The following is a 24,288-nucleotide window of genomic DNA, read 5'->3' as shown; positions in this document are numbered from 1 at the left end:
AATGGGAGACTATTTTACCTCTGGAATATTTTATCCAAGAGGATGCCCTCATCATTTAACCATATAGTAGTGCAGCATGCCCTTGGAACACAAAATGCTGTAGTTTCCCCTTGCTTTCAGCCATTCACAGTACCAGCAAAGTATGGCCATGTTGGCTGGTGTTACAAGGCCAGATCAATCATCTAGTCTGTCACTCCTGCAACTACTGAAAAGGCTGTTGCCCCTCCTCAGGAACAACATGTATGTCCGACATCTCACCAGGTATCACGCATACAAACATCACAACATAAAATATATTTGATATTAAGTAAGTAATTAATATAATGCATTATTATTATTATTATTATTATTATTACAGTTGCAGTCATGAACTAAAAATTACAGAAAAGTGAGGATATATGAATGACAGTCTATTTGTCAAAAGGCACACGACGCCAGCAAATTTATTGTTCAATAGTACGAGTAAGCTTTTGTGAATGTTCTGCTAACTACACACAGGTGTTTATAAATTCACAAATTCTTCTGCAGGTTAGGAGTTGTCATACAGATAAGATTTCAGTTTTTGTTATCCATTACATTCTTTACGCCACTTGGTAGGTTGTCAAAGATTTACATTGCTGAATACGTCACTTCTTTCTGTGTTACATTATGCCCGACTGACAGAATTCATTTCTGCTAAATCTAGTATTTTATTTATTAATGTTACTGTTGTTTCCAATTTGTCATTGAATGATAACGACAAATTTTAAAATGGAGTCAGGTTGTTGTCAGTACGTCCTGTTGCCGAAGAACATCTGTAAAATGTTCTACAGTGTAATGAACACTTTCTCCCTCAATGATGGTTTATCCATAATATGTCGTCTTAATACTGTAATGAATGAATGAAAATAGGAAAGGCAAGTAAACTTTTTGACAAATTAAACTCCAAAATCTGATATTATCCGTAACACAGGTCAATGGAAGCGTCCAATTCCACACGTCTGCTTTGACCCGTGGTGCAAGGGTGTTGTGTGTGATGTCATTACGGCATTGTCTTTATGAGTTGGTTGTGTTTGTATATGCTGTCTTGCTGTATTTTATGGTGCCCGGTGGTGGTGATGGTATTTTGTGTGTGTGTGTGTGTGTGTGTGTGTGTGTGTGTGTGTGTGTGTGTGTGTGTGTGTGTGTGGTGGGGGTGGGGGGGGGGGTTGGGCTGGCTGACTTAGTTTGAGGCCTGGAATTTGTTGGTGGTAAGTAATTGTTGTTGGTTTTTTTTTTATTTTTTATTATTATTATTATTTTTTTTTTGTCGAGTTGTGATGTTTTGTGTATTTCTGGTGTATTGAAAGATTTATGATTTATGTAGGGATGTTTGACTTGTGGATTTTTGAGGTTGTGGCTTTGGTTTTATTTTTCACAGTTGTAGGTGTTGGTTTGTTGGTATCAATAGTTGTGGCTTCCTTTTATTGGTTTCGGATCAAGGGAAGTATCCGATTCCTGAAGATTTTGTTGGTGTAGCAGAATGTTGTAATTTTTTTCCCTTTTGTTCATCATTTTGTGTTTTTTTACTATTGTATGTAGCTTGTCCTCACCCTAAAGCCCCAGTTTCCTGCGGTTGCCCCATTAGCTTGATTGTATTTTTGGAGATTTTTGTCTTATTTATATGCATTTTCGTGTTTGTTGCCATGTATATGTAGTGACCGCATGGCTTAAAATAGCCATTTCCGCCATACTGATGACTTCATGGGTCAAACCAGACAGGTGAAATCTGACATTTCTGTAATCCCCATAACACAAAATTTGCACAGTTTATACATTTAAGAGGCTATGTAACATCAAAATCTTAGAATATAGGCCTATTTTTCATTTACACAAATGAATGAATTATCGCTAATGATGTAGTCAAGCCGTGTGCATTAGAATTGAATGTATTGTGTGTTATCAAACTTCAGCAACAGTCTATTTACAGAGAACTAATTATTAATTTTTAAGAAAATATTATTTATTTTTCAAGTGCTGAAGTTGCTCCAGTTAGCTTGATTCTAATGCCTGCACCACAGCAAACTGAACTATTTCTGTTTCTTGGTATTATGGCCTACATGACAAGAACAAGTGAGGACCCAACATAGACACTTGTAGTACACTTGTTTATTCATCCATGAAACAAGAAATTAGCACATGGATCAAAACACTGACAGGAAAGGCCTGTCTAATAAATAGTGTGGAATTTGACAGCAGTCAGAGAAACAATTGTTTGAAGATATTCTTACAACAAAGACAAACATAATGTTCCTAAATTGCATACAATGTGGTTCCAACGTAACCTCCTCCACATGGAAGATGGTATTCTTTCAAAATTGAGAACTGCATTATTATATTTCTAACAGAACAAGCAATTGTGAATGTGGAAATAAAGAAGTGTTAACAAAGAATCTGTGTTAACTTTTTACGTGTCTATTCAGATGTGCAAAAATCATACCATGTCAATGGTTCAGTTTGGGAAATGAATGGAACATGGTAAGACAGAGTAATATATTCTGTATATTGTTGTGTTAGGGCTCCGAAGATGCTTGAGCTTTACAGATACTGTTACAAAGGCATACGTGCATAACCAAAAAAATGTCAGTGACAAGGGGCACAATTGTATGCGCACAGGTTAGTAAATGGTTCCGAAATGAAACACAGGGAACTAAAAAAACGGGTTAGGCTTTACAACACATAATCCTTGAACAAGCAGCGAAAGAATAAATGATACAGAATACACGTGACTATAGACAAATATTTGAATAATCCTGGTGGCAAACACAAGTACCTACCTCATTTTGGTATGACTCTTCTTTAATTCGTATGGGTATATCCAAACCATGAACGTGAACATAAATCTGACGATCGCCTCCAACAGCCCACATGAAATGTGGGACAGCTGAAAGATGTTTGAACTCCAGTCCCAAGTAAACAAACTCTCTCCATGTAGTACCACTTGTGGACAAGCGAAATACGCGTCCCTCATTGTTAATTGCAAACAAAAACGAACTCGGCATGTCCTTTTGGCTTTCGGAGCGTTAAGATGTAATTATCTTGTATTTATGCTAATACTTTATAAGTTTCTAAGCCATGTGTAAACATCATGTTGTGAGTGAAACGTCATTCGATTTGTCACACAACAAACCCTGTAACGTAGCGGCTGTCACTGACAGCTTTAAGTAAACATTTCTGCCGGCATGTGTACAATGAACGTCTTTGAAAAATGTTGTGTATATGACAGAAGTCAATAACAAATTTTCGCAATTTTTCGAGTTATTTCTTAGTACAATCATAACGCTGAGTATATAATTTTCTTCTTATGCCCGATAATTCATATATTTCTTATACAAAATCAACCACTACTGGTTGGCTAGTATTATCGAAGACTGTATTTAATGAGATGTATTATGTAGTTACTTAATCATCATTTTCCTAATAGAAAAAATATGCAAAGTACAGTTTTATAGCAACCAAGGTTTCATATACATATATTTCATGATAAAACGGTAGAATGTTGAGTAACTTTGCTCAATGGTCATACAGAATCTTTCGCGCAGTGCAGTATGTATCTTTGGTGTTTTCATTTGTTTTTGGCGGGAAAAGTTGTCAATTGGAATTGCAATTACGCGAAAGGCATCGAAAATCGCTATGGATATAGCCGAGTTCACCCCGGAAGTGCTGCCAGATTTACTGCCCATATACTATAAAAGAATTTTTCCGTACGGCCCTTTTTATAGATGGTTGAGCTACAGTGATGGTAAGTTACCAATTGTAAAAATGTGCACAGTTTAGTAAATAATGATGAAAAGTGTACAAGTAGTGCTCTATATTCATATAACGTGACTTGTAGCTAAAGTGCGACTCGTAACGATTTGGTGACAACACATATGACACAGTAATCTGTTGAAACATGCAACTTGTGAGTAAATATTTTCTCGTACTTTTTGTGGTGCTTCTGGAGGAGAAGGTATCAGTGGATACGTACCTTGATTATCGTACACATTCTTGGTTTTCATTTGCACGCCTAGATGCTGTCACACCGTTTATACCACCATTCAACAACAAATCCCTTTGTCGTATTGTGGTTAGTTTCTGTTTTTCCGTTTTATCGTCGTCTTGGAATGTGATTTGTACAACAGGTATACATAAAGTAATTTCGGTAAGGTTCTAGGACTTGCATATTTATGAAGCGTTGTAGTTTTCTATATAGTATTGTATGTATCTAGTATACAGTACGAAACATTGTTCCCATTACTATCCACCATACATATAAGTCTGGCAGATATGATTCAAGCAACCATCCATAAGAATTAAATGATAAATCGTAACCAAAACATAGGAGTGGCTCATAGCCTACAACCGAAATATAGAAACATAAATATTCCAAATGCATTAGACGTATGACATTACACATCAGACAATATACTAATTGCTTATGTTGTTCACTAGACCCTTTTATTTGTGAAGCTGTGGTGACAGACTGAACTGTAAATACTCAAAGGTCTACCTTAGTAGGTGGCGCAGTGGCTAGCACACTGGACTCGCATTCGGGAGGACAACGGTTCAATCCCGCGTCTGGCCATCCTGATTTAGGTTTTCCATGATTTCCCTGAATTGCTCCAGGCAAATGCCGGTGTGGTTCCTTTGAAAGGGCACGGCTGATTTCCTTTCCCGTCCTTCCCTAATCCAACGAGACCGATGACCTCGCTGTCTGGTCTCCTCCCCTAAACAACCCAACTCTACCTTAGTGTGGTTTCAAGTTGAAGATGCCAACAAGTGTGTCATTACAATTTTTTTTTTTTTCACATACATGTTGTACATTTCATAGATAGATTAATGTCTCCAATCAAAATGCCTACTCTCCCACTGTGACCTGATATTTTCAAGTTTTAATATATCTGAAGACCTTAACAACCAGACGACACCCAGCAATGGGTTTCTTCCACCATCTTTGTGTTGGGCCTTTTGCTCTTCAATTCGCTGAAACTACAAAATTCCAGGGACTCATGCTTGATAGAAAACTTTTTTGGCCCTTGCACACGTCTTACCTGGCTGCCCTCTCCATCTGGACTCTAAATGTCCAATACGTCCTCAGCAATACTTCTTTGGGAGCATATCAGAACACCCTCCTCCATATGTGTCAGTTCCTTGTCCATTCGTAACTAGGCTATGGGTGTTTCGTTTATGCACATGCACGTCTGTCCATGTTATGCTGTCTAAATACAATATACCATTGTGGCAGCCATTTGGCAACTGGCACTTTTTACACAAGCCTGTAAACAGAAGCTTCCGAACTACCTCTGTCATACTGACATGATGATCTCCTTAGCAGATACGTATGCTGTTTGTCTGCCATGCCCGTCAACTTATCCTACACCTTCTTCTTCAATGACTCCTTTGACCGCAAATATGGTGCGCATCCTTCTTCTCTGTCACCTCCTGGAGTTCGCTTTCAGCTATTGCTCCAGCTGTTTAACTTCATGCTACCTACCACCTTTCTGATGTATGTGCATCCTTCACCACCTTGGCTTCGTGCCGTGTCCACCTTCAGTTTCAGCTTCCTAAGGACACTATTGCAGATTCTGTCTATCGGTGTAAGTTTCTCTACTTTTGCACGGAACTTAGCAATAGTACCTAGGTGTATACTGATGGCTCTCGGACTGACAGTAGTGTTGGGTGTGCCTTTGTCATTGGCACTGATAATTTTAGGTACTGGCTTCCAGAACACTGCTCAGTACTTGCAGCTGAGTTCTTTGCCCTGTATCCGGCCACTCAGTATGTCTGGCGACACAGACGTTTGGATTGCATCATCTGCTTCGATTGTCTCACTGCCCTTCCGAGCCTCTGTGTGCTGTACTCAGTCCATCCCTGAGTGCAGCAGGTCCAAGAAAGCTTCCACTGCTCAATCTTGAAGGAGTCATTGTGATGTTTATGTGGGTCCCTGATCACATCAGTCTGATGGGAAATGAGGCTGCTTATACTGCTGCTAAAGCTGCAGTTCTCCTACCTCGGCTCAGTAGTTCTTCCATCCCTTCTGATGATCTCTGTGTTGCTCCCTGATAGCAGGTGATGTCACTTTGGCATCACCATCAGTCTTTCCATCATGGGAACAAGCTCTGGAGAATTACACATCTTCCAGCTGTGTGGCTGACCTCCTCTTACCATGAGGAGATCATTTTAGGTTTCCTATGGGCACTGTCATTTTACCCATTGCCATTTGTTAAGTTGTGATCCCCCACTACTTTGTGCTTATTGTCATCAACCATTGACAGTTCACCATTTCTTGACGAAATCTCCTATTTTTAACCACTAACATTCTGCTGTATGTTTGCTGTCCGAGTCATTATCGACTGTTTTAGTGGATGACCACTGTTGACCGCATTTTACTTTTTATCTGTCATAGCAATATGATGAAGGACCTCTAATCTTTACTTCAGGACCTCTGTTGTCTCTACAGTGTATTTTTTGCACCTTTCTGCAAGAGGAAGTCATTGTTTTCAGCTTAATGCAAACAAACATCAAGACCTCATATTGTTGGTCGATGATGAACTATGCCCTAGTTTAGAACGACGGGTTTTTCCCTTCGTCAGGGGCGTCTTTAGGGGCATTAAAAACAATAGGTTTACTACCGGTGTCTTCATCTTGGGCTTTGAGTTTACTTGAAAAGGTCAAGGTGATGTTATACCGATGTCCATTATAATTATCCGGGCTGTATTGCCTCGGTCGGTTGATGAATTCTGTGTCAATTCCCAACGTTTCATCTCCGACTGCGGGAGACATCTTCAAGGGGGTTCGTAGCTCAATGGAAGGTCCAACACACCCACTGGATCGCTACTCCCGCAGTCGGAGACGAAACGTTGGGAATTGACACAGAATTCATCAACCAACCACGGCATAACAGCCCGGATAATTATAATGGATATGATATTTCCAGCCATGAAAGTCTACATTTTAGTATGTTATACCGATGTGATGTGAAACCATACATCCTCCCCCTATGTGGGGCTTTAAGTGCTGGATATTCGGGCATGTGTCTTTCCGGTGCAATTCCAGTGCCACATGTAGAGACTGCAGATGTCCACTGCACGCAAATGCTCCAGGCACCCTTCCTCCCACCTGTGTCAACTGTGTAGAGCACCACTCCCCATGCTCGCCAGAATGTGCGGTACTCCAAAGGGAGAGGAAAATTGTGGGCTACAAGACCTTAGACAGGCTGACTTACCAAGAGGCTAAATGGAAATATGAGAAGTTGAACCCCATTCACTTGACATTTTCCTATGCTGCAGCTATAGTGCCATCACCCTCACTAGCAACAGTAGTGCCCTCATTTCCGCCTTGTACAGTGGGCCCTCAGAGCCACCCGCAACCCCCCCTCCCTCACCCCCCACCCCTCTGTTGGTTGGAGGCACTTCTTTTGTTGCTCCCAAAGCTCCTACTTTGGAAGCAACGCCTGCCCCCCTCCAGACACTGTGGACATCAGTCCCCCCCCCCAGCTGGGACTCCACCTTCCAAGGTCTTCCCCCATGCAAAAGCTGCTAGTTGAAGAGCTTCATGGTCTTCCTCTGTTCCTGAATCTACTTCAGAGAAGCCCTCCCATCAAGCCCCTAAAGAGCAGCGAGAGGACAAACAGATCAAGAAGATAACTTAAGAAACAAGAGACTCCGGTGGCCCTCACACCACCACTCCCTACAAGTTCTGCACCTGAGGACTAGTTGGAGATTCTGGCGTCCACCGAGGACCTAGAGCTCACGGACACTTCAGACACAATAGTACTGTATACAAGCACTCAACCAGTGGCAGCGGGTGACACTGAGGTGTAAACTGCCTGTTTGGTCACTTCATGCCTTTCCACGCTACAGAAAGTGTCGTCCTTCAGTATAACTGTGGTGACTCTTTTCCCCCACCTGGCTCAGCTACAACTCTGCTTAAACATCACACCTGCTTTTTGCTTTGCCTTTCAGGAAACCTGGTTTCCAGCAATGCAGACCCTTGCCCTTCATGGCTATCGGGGGTGTTACAAAAATCATAATGACTGTAACAAAATGTTGGGAGGAGTATGTATATATGTCCTTACCTCTGTATATAGCAAACCTGTGCCCCGTCAAACACCTTTAGAAACTGTGGCCGTCAGGGTGAGGACAACATAGGAAATTACCATCTGCAGCATCTGCCTTCCTCCAGATCGTGAAGTACCACAACATGTATTGGCTGGACTAATTTCTCAACTCCCCCCACTTTTTCTACCTCTGGGTGATTTCAACACCCATAACCCTTTGTGGAGTGGTACCAAGATTACTGGCCTTGGAGGCGACTTGGAGAATCGCCTCCTAAATACAGTTGCCCCCATTCATTTCAGCGAGGCACATGGCACATACTTGCAATTGATCTCTCAGTTTGCAGTCCAAGCCTTATTTCATAAGAGGCATCCATTACTGGCACATCTCATTGCCTTCAAATGACTCCGTGCTGCCCAGGTCCGTCAGCTCATCAAAAAACGGAAGCAGGAGTGCCGGGAATGGTGCATCTGCACCATTGGAACACGAACCTCCTCCCCAGGTTTGGACTAAGCACACGCGCCTTTACTGATATCAGACTCCTGCCAGTATACCTGGGATTTTCACACATGGAGCTCTATATACTGACTCAGACGCAATCGTAGAGCATTTTGCCGCATATTATGCTCGAACTTCTGCATCTGAGAATTGCCACCCTGCCTTTCATACCATAAAACACCAGCTGGAATGACAACACCTGTCTTTTACAACATGTCACTCTGAGCCATATAATGTTCCATTCAATAAGTAGGAATTTCTCAGTGCACTTGCCCATTGTCCTCGCACTAACCCTGGGCCAGACTGCATCCATCATCAATGATTACCCGCCACAGAGGGCTTGCCACTCTTTGGCGGGTTCGTGCTTGGTTACCACGGGGCCCCAGCCTTTGCAGCATCTTTTCCCTTCCTGCTGCATGTCTATCCTCTTTCTATACTTTTCCCCCTCCCTTGGGGAACATGTCTGGGGCGTTATTGAGAATGTTCCACATTGTCTTTCGCTGACTTAAGAACAGTCTCACCATTGTTTTTGTTTGCGTTCTTCTCCACTTCGGCGTTTGAGGTTCCTCTTTTTCTTCTTCCTTCCTGTGTGCTCCTGAAGGCCGGCCCACATGTCAGATGCATAACAGGTAACTGGGTAGTGCGGAATTCCCAGCCCCAGGTCGAGAGGTAGGGTTTGCATGTACCCCCGGTACAGGCCAGGCCCAGGGAGGGATGATTGCCTGAGCTGCTACCTTCCCAAATTGCCAATTGGTCCCGCTGTCAGATGTTCGGGAGGTGTGACCTGAGGTGTGAACAATCAGCTATGATGGGTACGCCCTCTTGTGAAGGGGGCTCCCAGTTGGAAGGAGCACGCCATCGGAGAAGCTGACAATCATGGGGGATTTTCTCACAATAAGCCGATCATCTTCACAATCAATGTCTACAAAACATAAACGGAATGACGCTAATGATTCAAAGACCCTTCCAGGTGCGCCAAGGTTCCTCGTGGTTTCATGTAGTGAAGATGGTCAGTCCTCCGCAGCAGTAAATCCATTAATTATCCACAAAGGTGTTGATGCAAATGCAGGGCTGTGGAAATCCTGCTTGTGTTTATGGAATCGCACTTTACTTCTTAAGCACAACAATTGCTTGCCGCTTCACTTCTCCACGGCCATCCCGTTCATGTCAAGCCCCATAGAACTCTGAATTCTTCCATTGGTGTTATTTACACTACGCTCCTTGACGGTCTGTTTAAGGACAAAATCCAATCATAATTCTCTGATTAGGGTGTCATTGTAGTCCATCTGGTGATGAAAAAGGTAGATTCCTCCTTAGTGCTCACACACAATCTTTTTCCCTTCTTTGATAGAGTGGTACTTCCATCCAAGATCAAAGCAGGCTATGAAACTATCACAGGCCGACCGTACATGTGCTACTACCAGTGACATCATTTCAACCACACTTGAATGTCTTGTTGACACTCGGTCAAATGTATAATATGTAGGGATGCACACGATGACGATTGCCTGCCTCCTCCTCCCCGCTGTATCAACTGCAAATCGGCCATGCCACCGCCTCTCGAGATTGCCCCATGTATCTCAGTGAGCGGACTGTCCAGGAGATCGGTGTAAAAGAAAAAGTTCCTTACATGGTCGCTCGCAAGTTATTGGTTAGTTGTAAACCTTGCGTTCTACCATCTGGCACTTATTGTACTGTTCTTGCTACATCTTGCTCCATGAAGGACATGGCCACACAGACATGTGACCTCAAATTCAGCTCTGAGCTTTGCCTTTTCCTTCCTCACCTGACGTTTCCCCTTTGTACCATTTATATCCATCCGTCTTTTGATGTCACCAAGGCAGACTTCCTCCAGCTTATTGGGCAGTTACCTCACCCATTTCTGCTGCTCGGTGATTTTAACACACACCGTCCCCTTTGGAGTTCTCCTAAACCTGTCCGAGAGGTGCCCTCCTGGCTGACCTTCTTTATGAACTTAAATCTTCTTCCTTAACACAGAAATACCCACATTCCTTTCCGACTCCTTGCACACCTATTCCCATTTGGACTTATCCTTCTGCACTACTCAGCTTGCCCATTGTCTTGAGTGGTCCGTTCTTACTGACACCTACTTGAGCGACCATTTCCCATGTGCTATCCACTTGCTGTCTCCTACCCACTGCATAAACACCCGCATCGCAGCTTACAAAGGCTGACTGGTGGCTTTATTCCTCCCTGGCAATCTTTGAAGAACAAGATTTTCCCAGTTGTGGGTGAACAAGTGGAATATCTTACAAATGTTATCCTTAGCACTGCAGAACATTTCATTCCTCACATTTCGTCTTTACCAAGCCATGTCCCAGTTCCTTGGTTGACTGAGGCAAGCCGCAACACAATTCGCACACAGAGACATGCCCTCTGCGTTTTTAACCATCATTCTATGATTGCAAACTGCATTCATTATAAACAGATGTGTGTACAGTGTCGTCACTTTCTTCGGGATAACAAAAAAGCTAGCTGAATTTCATTCACTAGTTCTATTAACAGTTCCACCTCCTCCTCTGTCGTGTGGGCCAACCTCTGACTGCTCTCTGGGACCAAGATCCGTTCCCCAATTGCTGGCCTGACAGTAGCAGACATTGTCATCATGGGACCCTATTGCTATCTCCAACTTGGGATGCCATTTCGCAGAAATTTTGAGTTATTCCCACTATCACACTGACTTCCTCCATCGGAAACAAGTGGAGGAGGCTCAAGTGATACCCTTGTCTTCTCAGAATCGTGAGGGCTACAATGCCGCCTTTACTATGAGGGTGGAGGATCGGGGTGAACTGAAACCGTGATCTAGCTTGATCATGCTCTCAGTTCATCCCGATCCTCCACCTCAAGGCCAGACGCTGTTCACATTCAGATGTTTCAGTAGCTTTCTCTTGCGGGAAAGCACTTTCTGCTTCATACCCATAGCTGCATCTGAGCAGAGGGCATGTTTCCCAGATGCTGGTGTGAAGCCACCGTCATGCCCAGTAAGGACAAATACCTTCCTTCTAGGTTCTGCCCCATCTCTCACCAGCTGTGTTTGCAAGGTGATGGAAGGTATGATTCATGCCAGCTGGCATGGTGGTTTTGCAATTTACTAACCACTGCCCAGTGTTGATTTCGAGTGCGCTGTTCAGCAGTTGCCCATCTTCTCACTTTGTCCACCTACATCATGAATGGTTTTCTGTGTAAATCCAAGACTGTAGCAGTGTTTTTCGATTTGGAGAAGGCCAACAACACCTGCTGGAGAACTGGTGTCCTCCGTACTCTCTACATGTGGGGCTTCCGTGGGCGCCTGCCCCATTTCCACGAGGAATATTTAAAAGATCGAGTTTTCAAGGCGTGTGTGGGTCCTGCCTTGTCGGGCACATTTATCCAGGAAAACTGTGTGCCTCAGGTTTCCATCCTGTAGCGTCATCCTCTTTACTATAACCTTAACCCTATAATGGCATATCTCCCACTGGGCATCTTCGGTTCCCTTTTTGTTGACGATTTTTCCATCTATGGCTGTTCTCCATGGACCTGTCTCATTGACCAATGTCTCCAGCAGTGTCTTGGTCATCTTTACTCATGAAGCACCAACAATGGCTTTTGTTTTTCCACTGACAAAACCATTTGTATGAATTTCTGGTGGCACAGTTGGTTTCTCCCACCATCTTTACATCTTGGGCCTGTTGCTCTTCCATTCGTTGAAACTGTGAAATTCCTGGAGCTCCTGCTCAATAGGAGACGCCCTTGGCCCTCACGTGTCTTACCTGGCAGCCCGCTGTATGCAGTCCCTCAATGTCCTATGTGCCCTCAATGGTACTTCCTGGGGTGCAGATTGAACCAACCTCCTCCATTTGTACTGCTCCCTTGTCCATTTGAAACTAGATTATGGGCTTTGTTTATGCATCTGCATGTCCGTCCCTCTTACACCGTCTTAACACTGTCCACCATTGTGGCATCCGTTTGGCCACTGATGCCCTTTACACTAGCCCAGTTGAGAGCTTGTTTGCCGAAACTGCTGAACTACCACTGTCCTACTATCGTGACTTTCTCCTCAGCAGATATGCATTCCGTGTGTCTGCCATGCGTGGCCACCCGTCCTACGCATCCTTTTTCGATGACTCCTTTGCTAGCCAGTATGGGGCATGTCCCTCTTCTCTGTTACCTCCTGGAGTCCGGTTTTGGCTCTTGCCCAGCGGCATAACTTCACACTACCAGTATCTTTCCCAGTGGGTATGAACCCTTCACTACCTTAGTCTTGTGTGGCAGCTCATGTTCACCTTGGCCTTCATTTGATTCCTAAGGTTACTACTCCAGCCTCGCTCATTTCCCCCCTGCGAGTCTGTGGGTTAGAATAGGTCCGAGATATTCCTGCATCTCGTAAGAGGCTACTAAAAGGAGTCTCGCATGTTTCGGCCTTATGTGATGGTCCCCTGTCGGGTTTGACCTCCATCTTTCTAAATTTTCCCGAAGAGTGAGCCAATTGGGGAAGGGTGCCTTATATGGTGCATCGTGTCTATTGTGCATTGAGATCTTAAGCCATATTCTCATCATCACATTGCAGTCCCACTCATTCTCCATCTCTTGGGCGAGGACACCTTCCTGGGTGCATTTTCCTCAATGCACTATGCAGTGCCGCCTTCTGCGCCAACAGTGACCAGTGACCATGGACTTCCAGAACAGTAGCCAGTCTGTTGTGGTGGTGCTGCCATGTACCCTGTTGTTGTAGCCACCTGACAACACAGGGATTGCTCTGCTGATGCCTGCACTGTTAACTCCCCATGTATGCCATGGAGTAGATGCCCATCTCCCTGGGGCATTGGGACTCCCAGCAACGGCCGTCCTGCCAGGTAGCCCTTGCTGAGGCTGGGTAACGCCTGTGGGGAGCCCCCTGGTTGGAGTGGGTGGCATCAGGGCGGTTGACATGCAATGAAGCGTAGTACGTCATCTCTTGCTGGTGGTCTGCCACCAGCAGTCTCTAAGTGTGCGAAGTCTACCTTCAATGCTAAGAAATGTGACCCCAAATCGTTCCCCTCCCTGGCCACACCATGGGAGGAACGCCAGGCTAAGGATAGCAGTGAAGCTTATTCACCCCGGTACCTCGTATGTACGAGAGGTGATGGGGAATCTTTCATGTCCACGAAGCCTCAGTTTTTTGTGGAACATTTGGAGGACAAGTTTGGGGAGGTGGAGGGCTTGTCCAAAATGCTCTCTGGGTCAGTCTTGATAAAAACAGCATCCTCTGCCCAGTCACGGGCATTACTTGTTTGTGACAAGTTGGGGGATGTTTCTGTGACCATCGTGCCCCATAATGCGGTCAAGGGTATTATATTCCACAGGGACCTTCTTTTGCAGTCTGATGACGAGCTGCTTGCCAATTTAGAGCGGTGAAGTGTTCATTTCGTCTGGCGTGTCCTTCAGGGTCCGAGGAATAATTGGGTTACCACCAGTGCCTTCATCTTGGCCTTTGAGGGTGACACATTGCCCAAGAAGGTAAAGGTGATGGTCTACCGCTGTGATGTCAAGCCATATATCCCTCCCCCATTGTGATGCTTTAAGTGCTGGAAGTTCGGCCATATGTCTTCCCGCTGTACTTTCAGCATTACATGTCGAGATTGTTGACATCCATCACATCCCAATACTCCTTGTGCTGTGCCTCCGACCCGTGTCAACTACAGAGAGCATCATTCACCTTGCTCGCCAGACTGCATGATTTTACAGAAAGAGAGGAAAATCATGGAGTATAAGACCCTGGACCGACTGACCTACACTGAGGCTAAGAGGAAATTGGAGCACCTTCATCCTGTGGCTATGACCTCCTCTTAAGCTGCCACTACAAGAACAGTTGTCACCTCATCAGTTCCTCTCATTCCTGACTCCTATGAGAACCAGAAGACTACACCTGTCCCCCTTTATGTTGGAGGGCATTTCCCTCCCTGTTGCTCCCGCACCACCCACTTCGGAAGCAACACCCCCCACCCCTCCCCCTCTCCCAACCATCAGGGATATCAGTCCCCATTTCTGAGCCAGAGATGCGTAAATTTTCTTCGGCACTCACACCACCGTTACCTACAAGCTCTGCATTTGCGGATGGGGTGGAGATTCTCGTGTTTGATGAGGACCTAGATCTTGCCAGACTCTCACAGACAATGGAGATAGACTGCTCAGGCAAGAAGTCAGTGGCAGCAGGTGACCCTGAGGTGTAAACTGCCTCATTGAGTGTTCCATGTCTTCCCACTCTCAAGATGACGTCATCCTCCAGTGGAATTGTAGTGGTTTTTTCCACCGCCTGGTTGACCTATGGCAACTGTTCAGCTTTACACCTGCTTTCTGCATTGCCCTCCAGGAAACATGGTTCCTGGCAATTCAGACCCCTCTGCAGCTGTAAGGGGTACTACAGGAACCATAGCAACTATAATAGAGTGTCAGGTGGAAGTTTGCTTTTATGTCCTAAACTCAGTCTGTAGTGAAACTGTGTCCTCTTCAAACCCCTCTTGAAGCTGTGGCTGTCAGAATAAGGACGATGCAGGAAATAACTGTCTGCAGTGTATATCTTCCTCCAGATGGTGCAGTATCCCTGAATGTATTAACTGCACTGATTGATCAACTCCCTAAACCTTTCCTACTTTTGGCATATATTAATGCCCATAACCCCTTGTGGGGTAGCACCATGCTTACTGGTCGAGGCAGAGATGTCGAAGCTTTACTGTCTCAGTTCGACCTCTGCCTCTTAAATACTGGGGCCGCCACACATTTCAGTGTTAGTTACTCGGCCATTGATTTATCAATTTGCAGCCCAGGACTTCTCCCATCTGTCCACTGGAGAGCACATGACGACCTGTGTGATGGTGACAACTTCCCCATCGTCCTATCACTGCCCAGGCGTCAGGCCCACAGACGCCTGTCCAGATGGGCTTTAAACAAGGTGGACTGGGAAACTTGCAACTCTGCTGTTACTGTTGAATCTCCCCTACACAGTAACATCGATGTGATGGTTGAGCAGGTGAGAACAACAATCGTTTCTGTGGCAGAAAATGTGATCCCTTGTTCTTTAGAGAGCCCCCGGCGAAAGGCAGTCCCTTGGTGGTCACTGGAAGTCACTGAAGCAATTAAGGAGTGTTGGCAAGATCTACAGCGGCATAAGCAGCACCCTTCCCTGGAGCACCTCATGGCTTTTAAACGGCTCTGTGCCTGCATTCGCTGACTTATCAAATGACGGAAGCAGGAGTGTTGGGGGAGATATGTCTCGACCATTGGGTGCCATACGTCACCTTCCCAAGTCTGGGCAAAGATCAAACATTTTTTCGGGTACCAGAGCCCAACAGGTGTTCCCGGTGTTAACATAAATAGCCTGCTATCTACTGAAGCAAACGCAATTGCCAAGCACTTTGCTGAGCACTATGCTCGAGCCTCTGCATCGGAGAATTACCCCCCAGTCTTTTGCACTCTCAAATGGCGGCTGGAAGGGAAAGTGCTCTCATTCACTACCCGCCACACTGAATCCTATAATGCCCCATTGACATAGTGGGAGCTCCTCAGTGCCCTTGCATGGCTCCCGGGGCAGATCGGATTCACATTCAGATGATTAAACATCTCTCATCTGACTACAAGCAACATCTCCTCGTCATCTCCAACCAGACCTGGCGTGATGGCAGTTTTCCATCACAATGGCGGGAGAGCACCATCATTGCAGTGCTCAAACCCGGTAAAAACCCACTTGATGTGGATAGCTCTCAGCCCATCAGCCTCACTAATGGGCCCATCAGCCTCACTAATGGGCCCATCAGCCTCACCAGTGTTCTTTGTAAGCTGCTGGAATGTATGGTGTGTCAGCAGTTGGGGTGGGTCTTGGAGTCACGTGGCCTACTGGCTCCATGTCAGGGTGGCTTCTTCCACGATCGCTCTACCACTGATAATCTTGTGTCTGTCGAGTCTGCCATTTGAACAGCCTTTTCCAGACGCCAACGCCTGGTTGCCATCTTTTTTGATTTACAAAAAGCGTATGACACCACCTGGCGACGTCATATCCTTGCCACATTATACGATTGGGGTCTCAGAGGCCTGCTCCCAATTTTCATCCAAAATTTCCTGTCGCTTCATACTTTCCATGTCCAAGTCGGTGCCTCCCATAGTTCCCCCCCATATCCAGTAGAATGGGGTCCTGCACAACTCTGTATTGAATGTGTCTCTATTTTTAGTGGCCATTAATGGTCTAGCAGTAGCTGTAGGGCCGTCCATCTCACCTTCTCTGTATACAGATGACTTTTGCATTTCGTACTGCTCCACCAGTACTGATGTTGCTGAGCAGCACCTACAGGGAGCCATCCACAAGGTCATGGGTTCTAGCCCATGGTTTCCAGTTTTCAGCTGCAAAGTTGTGTGTTACGTACTTCTGTCGGTGTCATACAGTTCATCCAGAACCAGAACTTTATCTTAATGATGATCCACTCATTGTAGTGGAGACATATCAATTCTTAGGATTGGTTTTCGACGCCCGATTGATTTGGCTTCCTCACCTTCGTCAGCTTAAGTGGAAGTGTTGGCAGTACCTCAGTGCTCTCTGCTGCCTGAGCAACACCAACTGGGGTGCAGATTGCTCCATGCTGCTGCAGCTATACAGAGCCCTTGTTCAATCGCATCTTGACTATGGGAGTCTGGTTTATGGTTCAGCGGCGCCCTCAGCATTGTGTTTACTCGACCCAGTGCACCACTGTGGCGTTCACCTTGTGACAGGAGCTTTTAGGACAAGTCCGGTGACCAGCGTCCTTGTGGAGGCCAGGGTCCCTCCATTGCAGGTTAGGCATGCACAGCTGCTGGCCAGTTACATTGCGCACATACGTAGTTCTCCTGCGCATCCGAATCACCGTCTCCTTTTCCCATCCAAGGCGGTTCATCTCCCATATCTGTGGCTCAGGTCAGGGCTTCCAATTGCAGTTCGTGTCTGATCCCTTCTTTCTGAACTGGAGTCCTTGCCCTTACCTCCTGTACTTGAGGTCCGTTCATGTACACCTAGGCCACGGCTTAATCTGGACCTTTCACATGGCCTTAAGGACTCAGTTAACCCCTTGGCTCTCCGCTGCCACTTGCTCTCAATTCTTGACATGTAACGAGGCCATGAAGTGTTTTACACCGACGGCTCGATGGCTGATGGTCATGTTGGCTTTGCGTATGTCCATGGAGGACAAATCATCATCTTTTGGTAGCGATCATCCCAGGAGTCTATCTATGCCCTGGAATGGTCCAGTCATTCAGTGGTGTTTGTCTGGATCTCAGGTCATGTCGGAATCCCGGGCAACGAACTTGTCAACAGGCTGGCCAAACAAGCTACACGGAAACCGCAACTGACCTGCATTCAGTACTATGCTGCAAGGTTTTGCGGCTTTGGGAGATGAAATGGCAATGCACAACAAATTGCGTACCATTAAGGAGACTATGAATGCGTGGCAGTCCTCCGTGTGGGCCTCTCACAGGGACTCTGTGGTTCTCTGTTGGCTCTGCATTGGCCATGCTTAGGTGAGAGACAGCCACCTCCTGTGCCGTCATGACCTCAGTGTTAGTGCGGTGCCCAGCTGACAGTGGCCCATATCTTGGTGAGCTGTCCTTCTTTTGCTGCCCTGCGACAGATTCTTCAATTACCAGACTCGTTGCCTTTAATTTTAGCTGACAACGCCTCATCAGCTAATTTAGTTTTACATTTTATATGTGACGGTGGGTGTTATCATTCTGTGTAAGTTTTAGCACATGTCCTTTGTCCCTTTGTGTTCTCCACTGTAATGCGTTTAGGATGGATGTTTAAATGTGTTGCAGAGTGGCTGGCTTTTCCTCTTTATTCTCATGGTCGGCCAGCCACGGTCATCTGCTCTCTTGGTTTTGCCCTTTCTTCCTGTTTCGTGCTTCTCTCTGTGGTTTTCCTGTTTTGTCCATGCTAGTGTTGGTCATCCTACTGTTGTTCTTCTGGTTCTGCCTTTCTCCTGTTATTGTGCTGTACGTCTTCTTTCTTTTCTTCTTTCCCTTGTGTAATTATTTTACCGGGAACAAGGGACCGATGACCTCACAGTTTGGTCTCTTCCCCTCGCTCTTTTAAACCAACCAACCAACGTCACTCTATCGCCTTCAGTGTCATGACCTTTGCATGGAACTTTGTGATGGTATCTTTGTGTACACTTATGGCTCTCGAACTGACCACGGTGTCAAGTGTTCCTTCGTCACCTGCGCCAACATTTTTTAGCATCGGCTTCCAGCACACTGCTCAGTATTTACAGCAGAGCTCTTCGCCCTGTATCAGGCCATGGAGTACATCCGGCAACACAGACTTTTCAATTGTGTCCTCTGCTCAGACTTGCTCAGCGCTCTCCAAAGTCTCCGTGCGTTGTACACCACCCTTCCCTTAGTGCAATGGGTCCAGGAAAACTGTCACTTGCTCAATCCTGATGAAGCCACTGTGATGTTTATGTGGGTCCCTGGTCATGTTGGTCTGCCAGGATACGAGGCTGCTGACACTGCTGCCAAGGCTGCAATCCTCTTACCTCAGCCCACTAGTTCCTGTATTCCCTCCGATGATATCTGTATTGCCATTTGTCAGGAGGTGGTGTCATGTTGGCAACACCATTGGTCCTCCCGTCATGGGAATAAGCTCCAGATCATTAAGCCTCTCCCAGTGGCTTCGCTGACCTCCTCTCATCCCTCTCACCGGGAGGAGGTCATTTTAACTGGGTTGCGTATTTCGCACTGCCTTTTTAGCCATTGTCATTTTTTAACTGGTGCTCCCCCACCACTTTGTGCAAATTGTGCCCAAGTTTTAACTGCCCGCCATTTCTTGATGGAATGCCCAAGTTTTAACCGTTTACGTTCCCACTTGAGTTTGCCATCTGAGTTATTGGCTGTTTTAGCGAATGACGTTTTACCTTGTATCCATAATAGCAACATAGCGAAAACCATTTAATTTTTAGTTCTGGACCTCCATTTCTCTATGGTGTATTTTATAGCCATTTCTCCACATCCCGGTTTTTAATTTTCTTCTCTTATGTTGATTGGGATCATTGTGTATTTGTTTTTTAACTCCTCTCTGTCTTCATGTTCTATAGTTTTGACTTGGGCGCGTATGACCTCAGTTGTTTTTGCACCCTAAAATAAAACAATCCAATCCATCCAAATGATTATACATCTCTCAGTGGATTACCAGCACCACCTCCTTGCTGTCTTCAACTGCATCTGGAGCGGTGGCAAATTCCTGTTGCAGTGGCGAGAAAGTATCTTTGTTCCAGTGCTAAAACCTGGTAATAAGAGCCCACTAGGTATGGATAGCTATTGTCCTGTTAGCTTCACCAATGATCTGTGCTATCTGGTTGAACATATAGTGAGCCAGAAGTTGTGTAGGCTCCTTGAGTCATGGGGCCTTCTGGCTTTGTCCCAGGTCTGTTTTGCCAAGGTTGCTCCACCACTGACAACTTGGTACACCTGGAGTCTGCCATCCGAATGGCCGTTTCCTGTCATTATCACCTTATTGCTGTCTTTTTTGACTTGATGAAAGCCTATGAGGCCACTTGACAACACCACACCCTTGCTACATTGCACAAGTGGAATCTCTAGGGCACGCTCCCGATTTTTATACAGAACTTTTTGTTGTTCCGCACCTTCAAAGATAGAGTGAGTGCTTCACACTATTCCCTCTATATCTAAAAACAATGGGGTCCCACAGTTCTCTGTACCGAGTATCCCACTCTTTTTAGTGGCCATCAAATGGTATCGCAGCAGCTGAGGGGCTTGGAGTATCACCTTTCTTATATGCAGTGACTTTTGTATTTCCTTTTGCTCATCTATTATTGGTGTGGCTGAACATTGATTGCAGGGAGCCATACGAAAAGCACTGTCATGGGCCCTCACCCACGGCTTTCAGTTTTCAGCTGCTAAGACCTGTGTCATGCACTTCTGTCGCCATTGTACAGTTTACCTGCATCCACAACTTGTTCTGCACCTTCAGAGTTAGAGTTGGTGATTCAGAAAGTTTCCCCTATTATATCCTATCGTTCATCTCCATAATGTCGTGGAGGCTTATTGCTTTTTAGGACTGGTTTTCGATGCCCGCTTAACTTGGCTTCCCCATCTTCGTCAGCTTAAGCAAATGTGCTGGCAGCACCGTAACATTCAATGTTTGAGTCACAGCGACTGGGGTACAGACTGCCTACACCATTGCAGCTGTACGTAGCTCTTGTGTAGTCCCATGTTGACTGTGGGAGACTGGCGTATGATTCAGCATTGCCCTCAGCATTGCGGATGCTGGACCCTATACACCACTGTGTTCACCTTGTGATGATGGGAGCTTTTCAAATGAGACCCATGAACAGCCTACTCGTGGAAGCTGGGGTTCTTCCGTTGCGGATCAGTGGCAACAACTGCTTGCCAATCATACTGCGCATGTTCACATCTCACCTAAACATCCAAATTACCATCTCCTTTTCCCTAACATGGCAATCCATCTCCCACAACAACAGACCAAATTGAGGATTACAATTGCAGTCCATGTCCTGTCCCTTCTTACTGACTCGAGTCTTTCCCTGTACCACCTCTCCTCCGGGTCCACTCACGTACACCTCCATGGCGTCTGCCCTGACCACAGCTTCATCTAGGCCTTTCACAATCCCAAAAGACTCAGTTCATCCTGTGGCCCGCCACCACCTGTTTCTGTCTATTCTTGGTGTCTCCCAGGTTTCAGAGGCAGTTTACACTTATGGTCTGATGGTCATGTTGGGTTCGCTTATGGACATACTGACCATCGCTCGTTGCCAGATGGCTGCAGTGTTTTCACTGCAGAGTTGGTAGCCATCTCTCGCACTCTTGAGCATATCTGTTCCTGTGCCGGGTAATCCTTCCTCATTTGTAACAACTCCTTGAGCATCTTACAAGCTCTCGACCAGTGCTGTCCTCACTGTCCTTTGGTAACGGCCATCCAAGAGTCCATTTACATCCTCAAACAATGTAGATGGGCAGTGGTCTTTGTATGGACTCTGGGACATGTTGGAATCTCAGGAAATGAACTAGCTGACAGGCTAGCCAAAAAAGCTACTCGTAAACCCTGTCTCGATATTGTCATACTGGAATCTGTTCATCGATCGGTATTACGCCACAAGATCTTTGGGCTCTGGAATACAGAATGGTGGTACCTGACTTTGTCAAATAAGTTATGCATGATAAAGGAGATGACGAGTGTGCGGAGGTCCTCCATGCGAGCCTCTCACAATGACTCCATTGTCCTTTGCTGGATCTGCGTCAGCCATTATTGGCTGACACAGTGTCACCTCGTACGTCACAAGGGCCCGCCTCAGTGTTGCTGTAGTTCACGCTTGATTGTGGTTGACATCTTGTTGGACTGTCCAAATTTAGCTGCTCTGAGGCAGAATTTTAACCTTCCTGATGCACTACCCATGGTGTTAGGTGACAATGCTGCAACAGCTGATCTAGTTTTAAGATGTATTCAAGAGGGAGGTTTTTACCACTCGATCTAAAGCTCGGCATCTGGTCTTCTCTCCCAGGTCTTCACCCTGCTTGCATTTTAACTCTTCCTTGCTCCCTCTGGTGCTGTCTGTTTGAGTTGGTGTTCGTCTTTTCACCTCTGTATTCCTCTTGTCTTGTGTTTTTAGGGTGGAAATTTTAGTGTGTTGGAAAGAGACTGGCTCATCCTTTTTTTATTTTTGCAACTAGCCTGCCCAGCCCGTCTGCTATATTGTTTTAATATCTTCCACCCCTTTTTTCTTTTTAGTTAATGTTTTCCATTGTGGCTTGCTACTTTTGTTTTCTTGTTCAGTGTGATTACACAATTTTACACATTTTGTTCCTTCCCCTGATTTTAAGTGATAGGATTCTTTTGAGGTATGATTTTAATCTGAGACCTGTGTGACTGAGGAATAAGGGACTGATGAACATGCAATTTAGTCTCTTTACTCTACAAAGAACCATCCAACTTTTGTCATTGTCATGCATTTTTTTGGAATCGTACTGGTCATGGGAGGGGTCTGTACATTGGTTTGCATAGAAATCAGCAGTGAGTGGATACCTCTCTGTACCACATTGGAAGCAAGAGTGGTGCAAGTACAGACTACCACAGTGATCACCATTTGTTTCACTTATTTTGTTCCAGACAGGACACTTACTTCTCTTGAGATGGTCACATTAATTCAACAGCTCTTCTCCGTTCCTCCCTTTTTCCAACTTTGGAATTTTAGTGTGCAAAAACCTCTGTGCTGAAGTAACGTTTCATCTGGTAAGGTCCTTTTGACTGACCAGCTTCTTTCCAGTCTCAGTCTATGCATGTGGTGCAGTACAGCCGCATAATGCACGGATACTGGACCAGGATACTGCAAATATTATGTTACCTTCCCCCAATCTTGTGTCTTCGTTAGTCACCACTGCATGATGATCTTTGTGATAGTGACTTCTTTGCAGTGATACGGTCACTTTCTTGTCACCACCAGACAGACCAGTTGCCACATTGGGCTCTCTGAAGAAGACATCTGTCAATTGTATACCTTTGTCTACTCCCCATCTGATAGCTTCAACAAAATTGTGGGAGATGTCTCTGAGGTGATCACCCACAGTGCTGGAAATGCTATTCCATTTTTACAGGTCACCCCACTATGATCTGGTACCATGGTGGACCAAAGACATTGTAATAGCTACTCAGAAATGATGAAGGGCCCAGCAGCATCTCAAGTGACATTCTTCACATCCTATCCTCATCACAGTTAAGCTTCTCCAGGCAAAGCCTCACTACGTAACTAAATACAGTAAGAAGTAATGATGGTTCACCAGCCTGCCTTTTGTATGCATAAAAGACAAGTTGGAAACATCCCCATATCCTTTAGCTGCCCCCCCCCCTTTCCCCATTATGGTGAGTTATATAATGATCCTTCCACTAACTAGGAACTGCTTCAGTCTCTTAACTGGTCACACAATTGGACCTTAGGTGTTGATTTGATACATAATCAGATGATACAACATTTGAATGTGACTCAAAAGACTCCATCTACTTAGGGTCTTCTACCATGTTTTGCCAGAAGATGTTTCCCTTTCACAATGGAGCAATAGTGTCATCTGATTACAGCAGGCAAAAATCCACCATCCATCGAAAATGACCTCTACATTAGTCATGCCAAATTAATCCATAGTTTTACAATGGTGAATCAAATATAAACTGGAATTTTTTTATAGTTTTATTTAAGCTTCAGAAAAATTTATGCACTTGAGCTTATTTTTCTATGTAGTCTCATGAATGGGAAAAACATTTCTCCTAGCAGATAGGCAGTTTCTTGATTTCATTTTGCTGTGACAGCAGCCAATTCCACACGAACTCTACAACAGTACCATCATTGTCAAATCTGTGTCCTCCTGCTGCTTTCATTAGTGGTCCAAACAAATGAAAACTGCAGGGTGATGAGCCTGGACTGTAGGGAGGATGTTTTAGTGTGTCCAGAACCATTCCTTAATTTTTTGTGCTCTACAATGAGAACATGTGGCACCATCTTGTGGACACTTTCTGAAATCCAGGGTTGTCAGTAATGATCGCCTGAGCACCTTTGTAGCTTATACTAACCTCAGTAGCAATTTCAGCAACTGTTATTTGACTGCCCTCTTCAATAAACTGGTTAACAAAGCAAATATTCTCACCGGTCATGCTTGTCCTTGGGTCAGTGAGCTGCATTCTCAACTGTTTCTCATCCTCATAAAAACCGTTTGT

General features: G+C 45.3%; 2 protein-coding genes across 2 annotated transcripts in view; one reads left to right on the top strand and one right to left on the bottom strand.

The window, feature by feature from the left end:
• Nucleotides 1–3,156, bottom strand: part of LOC124618072 (tectonin beta-propeller repeat-containing protein) — a 209,603-nt gene extending 206,447 nt beyond the window's left edge. Inside the window, exon 1 of the mRNA XM_047145316.1 lies at nucleotides 2,796–3,156. Within this exon, the coding sequence (XP_047001272.1) occupies nucleotides 2,796–3,020 (225 nt within the window). The 5' untranslated portion in view covers nucleotides 3,021–3,156. The remainder of the gene's footprint in view (nucleotides 1–2,795) is intronic.
• A 426-nt stretch (nucleotides 3,157–3,582) lies between these two features.
• LOC124550560 (DNA primase small subunit) overlaps nucleotides 3,583–24,288 on the top strand; it is a 91,629-nt gene continuing 70,923 nt past the window's right edge. Inside the window, exon 1 of the mRNA XM_047125321.1 lies at nucleotides 3,583–3,760. Coding sequence (XP_046981277.1) covers nucleotides 3,652–3,760 — 109 coding nt within the window. The 5' untranslated portion in view covers nucleotides 3,583–3,651. The remainder of the gene's footprint in view (nucleotides 3,761–24,288) is intronic.

This window comes from Schistocerca americana, chromosome 1, assembly GCF_021461395.2.
Source record: "Schistocerca americana isolate TAMUIC-IGC-003095 chromosome 1, iqSchAmer2.1, whole genome shotgun sequence".
Classification (NCBI taxonomy): Eukaryota; Metazoa; Arthropoda; class Insecta; order Orthoptera; family Acrididae; genus Schistocerca; species Schistocerca americana.
The sequence above is the reverse complement of the archived record's forward strand: the minus strand, read 5'-3'. Positions and strand labels throughout refer to the sequence as shown.